This window comes from Capsicum annuum, chromosome 3 (assembly GCF_002878395.1).
Source record: "Capsicum annuum cultivar UCD-10X-F1 chromosome 3, UCD10Xv1.1, whole genome shotgun sequence".
Lineage (NCBI taxonomy): Eukaryota > Viridiplantae > Streptophyta > Magnoliopsida > Solanales > Solanaceae > Capsicum > Capsicum annuum.
In genome coordinates, this window is record NC_061113.1 from 38153317 (window position 1) to 38161272 (window position 7956).

The following is a 7956-nucleotide window of genomic DNA, read 5'->3' on the forward strand; positions in this document are numbered from 1 at the left end:
AATAATATTATATTATGATGTTACGCATCCAAATTAAATGCAAAAAATATATTAAAATGATGCGAAATAGAATTGTGACCAAGTAAGCTCCATTATAAAATGAAAAAAAAATTATGAGTAATTTAGCGACTAATTAACGACGAAGTCCGTATTTAAGCCCAGAATCTTTTTCTATAATGATTATTTCCAAAATGAAGCACGTATTTTAATCACGCGCAAAGCGCGTACACTAATCTAGTAACCAAATAAATGCAAAGGTGATTGGGTTGTGGGGTTTAGCAAGAGCTTTACCCATGCCACAAATAACCTCATGGAGCTCCTAGATCTTAAAGAAGGCCTTAAGCTTGCATTAGAACAATATCTCAAGCCATTAGAAGTCTGCATTGACTCTATGGAAATCATAAGAATGCTTCACCATGGTAACTTACTCTATGATTGAGTTGTTAATGAATGCAGGTGCTTACTAGGGAGCTTGGAGAATCCTCCGGTCTACAACCCCTACAGGAAACAGAATAGAGTAGCAGATATGCTAGCAAAGCAAGGCTCAGAGCGAGACTTTGTTGATAGACTCCATGTCTTTCTAACTTCACCAGTCAATGTAGGAGTAGTTTTTTTGGGAAGATTTTAAGGGGAAATCTCAACCCCGATTTGCAATAAGTAATGGGATTACTAGTTTCATTTGTTATGTTTTTGTGCCGGATTAGGCCTTGCTGGGTAAAACTCCCTTTACTTTATTAATGCATCTACTTTACCAAAAAAAAAAAACTAAATAAATGAGTAGAATAAAATTATATATAAATTAAATTAAAAAAAATCATGCACAATAGGACTCACTTTATAAAAAGGGTTTTGGGTATATTTGCTTGTATTATGTGTTGAAGCAAATTTACTCCAAATTCGGACCATCCGCTTTCACCTCACCACGCACACTTGCCCTTCCGGCCAAATCGAGGTAAGTTCCTTCTTTACATCTCTCTATTAAAAAAAATCCCTACTTTGTGAATGTTTTAGATTAGGAGATATAAATAAATTAATTAGTCAGTCCCTAAGAGATGCTGTTTTTCCTTTTTTAAGTGTAGTATTTGGGACTATAGGAAGTTAAAATTTACAACTGATTTCAATTGCTAATCAACCGGAACAAGTATTTGAATAGTGTGTGCTGTTGAAATTTATTTTAAAGGTTGGGGGAGCGGGTTAGGGATGGTAAGTGGGTTAAAGGAGTTCTAGGATGAGAGTAGGGTTTTGGAACATAGGGATATTGATGGGGAAGTTGATAGAGCTAGTGAAGATTCTTAAAGGAGGAAGGTTAATATAACTTGTGTTCAGGAGATCAAATGGGTGGGAAATAAGTTGTGGTACTCAAAATGCTCGAGGAATAGGAATGGAATAGGCATTTTGGTGGTAAATATGGAGTTGAGGGAGCACGCGGTGAAGGTTAGGATGTTCAAGGCATTTTTTTTTTTTTTTTAGTGTTATTTTTTCAGTTATTTGGGATTATAGGAAGTCAAAGCAACTCTCTGTGTAAAAAAACGGGCCGTTGAGGTGTGTATAGTGTGCTATTGAGTTTTATTTTAAAGGTTGGGGGAGAGGGTTAGGGTTGGTAAGAGGGTTATGGGAGTTGCTAGGCTGAGAGTAGGTTTTTAAAACATAGGATATTGATGAGGAAGTTTGTAGGGGTAGTGACAATTCTTAAGAAGAGTATTAATATAGCTTGTGCTCAGGAGATCAAATAGGTAGGAACTGGTGAGGGATGTAGATGACTATAAGTTGTTATACTCGAGGCTTGAGGAATAGGAATGGAGTAGGCATTTGGTGGTAATTATGGAGTTGAGGGAGCACGTGGTGAAGGTTTGGATGGTCTAGGCATTTTGGTGGTAAATATGGAGTTCAAGGAGCATGTGGTGCAGGTTAGAATGGTCACCAATAGGATGATGATGATAAAGTTAGTCGAGAACACTTACAGTCAGAAGGTGAATATTGTGGAAATAAGGTTGCTGTGATGGATGTATAGGCTTACTAAGAGATATAAGATTAAAAATGTAGATATTCAAGAAAAAGGTGGGCGTGGTCTTTGTGGAAGACAAGATATGGGAAGCGAGGATGAAATGACTTAGACATGAAGAGGAGTTGCACTGAGGCCTAAGCGGAGGTGTGAGAGGTTGGCTATGAATGGTTTCAGGAGAGATAGAGGCTAGTTGAAGAAGTAACGGAAGAGGTGACTAGATAGAACATGGCACAACTCTAGAAACTCTCTACCTTCCAAGGCTAAGGTCTTCATACACATTATCTTCCCACACCCCACTTGTGGGATTATACTGGGTTTGTTGTTGTTGTTATTGTTGTATAGGCAACTGTAATTGTTTTTCCATTTATAGTATATAATACAATAAAAAAGAAGTCTACTTGTGAGCTCCCGTCTAAAACGACTTAATTTATGAGCCCTTCCAGTATTATGAGCCTTCATAATATTCCAAACTAGGTGTTGTCGTTGTACTTTGTTATAAAGAAGGCTGAAAATTTTCGTGTTTTTTTGAAGCAGATAGCTGCCAAGGACACAGAGAACACAGTGATATACTCCCTGGGAGATAAAAATGGTATTGTTGTCTGATCCCTCTTTTTCATTGCTGTATATTCCTATTAATCACGCCTAATTTGTATATAATTGATGTCTTCTTGAGTAGGAAGTTCATTTACCTTATTTGAATCAATTTTCGTTTAAGTTTTTTCCTCATAAATTTGTTTGGTCTATCTGCTAACTCGGTTTTGCCCTTGGCCCACTCTGTTCTCCAGTTGTTTTTCTCATATTTCAAGGATCTAGTGGGCAGAGAAGTGACTGTGGAACTGAAGAACGATTTGGCTATTCGAGGAACACTGCATTCAGTTGATCAGTATCTCAACATTAAGCTTGAAAACACGAGGGTTGTTGATGAGGACAAGTACCCCCACATGGTAACTCCCTCTTATTCTTTCTCTTGCATCTTTATTTTTCTTAGTTTCTGTTTTTGTGTTCGTTTATGGTTTATTGTCTATGTTTAGTTTGGAGATGTATTACATCTTGCCTCTCGTTCACCTTCTCTTTTGTGCGTGTACGGTCTGTTGAAAACCTTTGTTTGGCTCTCTCGTTCACCTTCTCTTATGGGCGAGTACGGTCTGTTGAAAACCTTTGTTTGCTCTCTCTTTCTCAATTCAAGAATGTGTGATTCTGCTCTTTACACGTTTGTTATGAAATAAAACGACTGGATGTTTTCTCTTCCATAGTACTCTGGAATAGTGAACCTGATAGTTTTGCTAGAAACTACTAATGCTGATTGGATATGTGAATCAAGGTCAATTTGAAGTTTGAACTTCTCTGTGCATATATGGTTTTGGTGACTAATGTTCACTGTGATATGGGATTCCTTAGTCTATATAGGGATGAGGTTTTCGATTACTACAACTATGATTGTCTTCGGCTCTTTCCTAGGAATGCTAAAGTTTAGTGTTCGTGCGCAGATTTGTAAGCTGTACTATGATCTATTCACCTTTCTGTTGAATGAAGTACTGATGTTACTTAAGGAGGTCTAGCTTTATATTCTTTGATCCATTGGGAACTGAGAATTTATTCATTACAAGGCTAAGAAGTTGTAATGTCCTCCTCAAAAAAAAATCCTTCTCAAAAGAAGTTGTAATGTGAAAAGTCAATATCATTTAAGTTGCACGGACTCTTCATTTTTGATGCCGCACTGTGTCAAATTCTTCAAAAATACACTAATTTTGGCAAATCCGACACACAGCCGTTGACATTTTTGACGAGTCCGAGCAACATAGGTTACGATGCATAGGGGCGGAGAATCTACAGTTTTACCTTGAAAGCAGATTATTAGCGTGTCCTCTACGTGGTTATTGCGCATAAGTCGAGATTTTGTGGTGAACCTTTGCTCTAATGCATGTGGGGGAATGAAATGTGATGGCTTCTGATAGCAACCATGGAGACATAACTCCAGTGAAGGTTTTGGATGAAGCTTTGGAAGTCCTAGGACGTATAAAAAGATCTCAAATAAGAAATTCCAAAACATGCTAATTTGTTTTAATTGAAAAAAAAAAAAAAAAAAAAGGAAGCGTCTACTTTTGAAAGAAGAGCTCAAGCCAAAGAGGATCTTTTGTCTTAGTGTTATAACTATTTTGTTGGCAATAATTGAGATTCAAGATCGTGGAATCCTGAAGATAACTTGCAAGCAACTTGGGCAGCAACACACTTTCAATTTGTACACCTTTTTGGCCCTTCTTTGGCAGCAAGGAAGCTCATTAAGGTTTAAAAATGTAGTTCAAGTTGGAACTTCATGAGGTCCAAGTTTGGCACAATTTAGGTGCCTAAATTGGTCCAAAAGTGCACTGGTTTGGATCTCCTTCAGAGGATGGTTTTTCATCTTGGACGGATGGACCTCAAATTGGCCTATAAAATAGTTGAAACACATGGGTAACGGATGCTCCTTGGCTTTAGCTCCACTTTCAAAACTAGATACGTCTTTCTTTGCAATTGAAGCCCAATTAGCTTCGTTTTGCAGTTCCTTACTTGAGATCTTGTCACAGGCCTCTTGAGAGCTTCCAAAGCTACATCCACGTCTTTTCATTGGAGTTATGCTTCCGGGGATGCTATTAGCCTCCCTCTAGATAAAACTACCACATGTTTTTTATGGAACTCTGATACAATTTTTTTGGGTAGTTGAACTGCCTAGGCCTCTTGTTGTTTTTGGTGTAAACAAGTAGTGATAGGTCATACAGAAATATTATAAATATAATTGATTGGCTGTAACTGGTATATCTCAGGACCTTTTGTAAGTCACAACACCTTTGAAAGAGGACTACACTTTTGTTGTAGTATACATGTGAATATAGAGTAACTGCTACCATTCCTCAAGAAAAAAAAAGATCTTTTGTTGTTTCAACAGATTGAATTTATTGTGTAGTTGGTGCCTTTGTGGTCTCAGCACTTTGAACCAAAACTTATGTGATAGTGTTAACTTCCAGCATGCTACAATTCCAGTCTTAGAGCCTTTTCAGATTGATTTAAAAGAGCTTTTAAGCAAGTGATTATTAGTTTTTTTTTAAAGCCAAAATGATAAAAATAAACCAAAAGCAAATCTGAACAGGCTCTTATTGGCTAGGGGACTTCGTTTGTATCTGGTTTTCTTGAATCATAAATTGTAACTGGAAGCTACAATCTCCATTCACCCTCAAGCCACGCCGCACCAATTGTAGATTTCATAGTCCCCCTTTCACCTTGCTGCGCTCTTCCCTCTCTTTTTTTTTCCTTTGTGCATTCTTTTTCCTTTTCATTCATTCACCAGTTCACCCACCTCTGGTTTAAAGATAACAGAAGTTCCGCTGCTCCACGGGGGATGGGGCACACGATCCCTTCCTTGTAGAGTAAGGAAAAGAGATCCTAGCAAGAGCTTCCGCACGATTAATTCTATAGATTGGAATTTACAAACATTAAAAGAAAGATGATGAATCATAAGAGAATGATGGATTCTTTCCGTTCCTTGCATTTTTATGAGAAGTTCTATAGCCATTATCCATTCCCAATAGTCAGTCTCTTATACACAATTCCCATTCTTTTAAAAATCTGTGATTTAGGTTACATTGTTCGTTTATGATCAGATTTTCCTAAAAAGTGTGCCAAGAGTATGAATGAGATTGGAACTACTGCAAAGCAGATTCTACTAGCATGTAGGGAGCCCATAGTACAGCTTAAAATATGTCTTTATGCTACAAGTAATATGTGTGTTGACTGTGTACCAAAAATTATGATGTGTTGACTGCTGTATGGGATTTACATATACACTTATGACTTACGAGCCTATGAAAGTGAAAAAGAAAGGGGAGAAAAAAAGTCGTGCGAGAGTGTGAAAACATGCAGATGTAGTCTGGGCTCCTCTTCCCTTGTCTTTTTATCCTCATACCCTCACCCCCACTGCTATCCCTTTTGTTTCCCACTCTATTATTTATGAATTTAGTACTTTTCTGATATGAATACTAATTGATATGTTCTATGTTTCTTGATGGTAATAGAGGTCAGTGAGGAACTGTTTTATCAGAGGATCGGTGGTGAGATACGTGCAGTTACCTCCAGATGGAGTTGACATAGAACTGCTTCATGATGCTACGAGGAGAGAAGCTCGGGGTGGCTGAAATCTGACGTTCGAAATGGGTCCATTCGCGGATAAATCAGCAGTATACTGATTTTTCTTACGGTTCACTGTAATTCTAGATGCATTTTGCATGTACTGGTTATCTTCATCTTAAAATTTAGTATGCAGCTGTTAGGGATACTGCAACCCGTGATGTTAAAACTGTTGATATGAATGTTGTCCCCAAGACATTAGTGTCTTTTGAAAAAATTTAGTATGTTAAAGACTTCAGTGTCCAAGTCCCTTGCAACCTCCAAGGTTTGCTATTGTCTATACCTCCGTCATACATTTTTTTTTTTTTTTCATTTTCAGTCTAATAGCTGCAGGATTGTACAACAACAAACCCAGTGTATTCCCACCTAGTGGGGTCTGGGGGGTAAGATGTACGCAGTCCATACCTCTACCTCCGATGAAGTAGAAAGGTTGTTTCCGATAGACCCCCGGCTCAAGGCACGAGATACCACACAAACACATAGTAAAGCACAGAAGCAGATTACATAACATAAATACGGCACCCATAAGTAATATAAAACAGAGGAAAGCAGAGGAAAGCACACAAATTCGTAATAAAACATGGAACACGGAACACGGAATCATAACAAGAATAAAATCCCCACCAAGTAATTCCCTAAACTAGCGACCCAAATTGGCCCTAATCCTCTGCCGTAATTCGCGTCCTCCAGACCTTCCTATCTAGGGTCATGTCCTCGGTGCACTGTCATAATACTAAATTATTCATGTGAAATGAATAAGGGCAGCTAGTGTATAAAGCATTTTCGCCTTCATGCAGCCAGAAAGGGTTGCAGGCCAAGGGGTTTTGGGTGTGTGAATGCAAATATTAGTGTCTACGTCCACGACTTGAACTTGAACTCGTGACCTATGAGTCACATTTATTATGTGAAATGAGTTGATGTTGCAAATTACCTCCCCTCAATTTCAATTTGATTAACATAAATTTGTGATCTTATACTAATGATATATTGAATGTACTACAATGTCTTTTAATCTTGTGGCCTCAAGCATGCTATGGCGAAATTCAACATCTAAAATTGTTAGGGAAAAAGAAAAAGACGATACTTTTTTAAATAAACTACAAATGAAATGGATGGAGCAGTTATCTCATTAGTTCCTAGTTCCTACAATACGCAAGTAATAGTATTATATTTCGGTGAGGATAATACCTTGGTAAAAATAAAAACTAGTAGTAGTTTTTTTTAAAAAAATTTAAATTACATAAATAATCACGTGCTCATGGTTAGTCAGTAGATATAGTTATAATGATAAAGCTATCACAGGAAATAGAGCCGTCTATGGACAGGCCCGCTGGGTTAGTCTGATCCGGTCTGTAATTTGATAGAGTTAGGCTTTAATTTTTACAATCCATTTAAGAACAGAGCTTTTTAGCCCAACCTGAATAAATCCGTGACCCACGGAGCTTGAGCAATGTGGGTTGGACTAACCCATGGATCGACCCGTAAGTCAAATACATGCAGCTATTTAGATTGCTTATTAGTATTTTTATTTGGTTAGAAGGATATCATGTCAAAAGTTATTTAATTTCTCTATTAGGGGTATTTTTGGGGTGTTGGAGACTTGATTAATAAGTATTAACGCTATATAATAGTCTGGTAATATTTATATTTATTAACATTCTAAAATTAAATTATAAAATATTATTTTTTAAAAAGTGAGCTGACCCATGAGGCCCACAACCCACAAAATAATAGTGTGGGCTTGTGTTTTTAGACCCACTATTTTGATGGGCTAGCCTGATCTGACCCATCAA

General features: G+C 37.5%; 1 protein-coding gene across 2 annotated transcripts; it reads left to right on the forward strand.

Annotated features, from left to right (window-relative positions):
- Positions 1–803: 803 nt before the first annotated feature.
- On the forward strand, positions 804–6401 carry LOC107863914 (sm-like protein LSM2). 2 transcript variants are annotated; one of them, XM_016710113.2, is made up of 4 exons: positions 804–952; positions 2540–2594; positions 2791–2949; positions 6052–6401. In XM_016710113.2, the coding sequence occupies exons 2-4, from the start codon at positions 2592–2594 to the stop codon at positions 6169–6171; spliced, it is 282 nt and encodes a 93-aa protein (XP_016565599.1). In that variant the 5' UTR covers positions 804–952; positions 2540–2591; the 3' UTR covers positions 6172–6401. The 2 variants fall into 2 exon arrangements, with proteins under 2 accessions (XP_016565599.1, XP_016565600.1); XM_016710114.2 differs by having other exon boundaries at positions 840–952; positions 2537–2594.
- The last annotated feature ends 1555 nt before the right edge of the window (positions 6402–7956 follow it).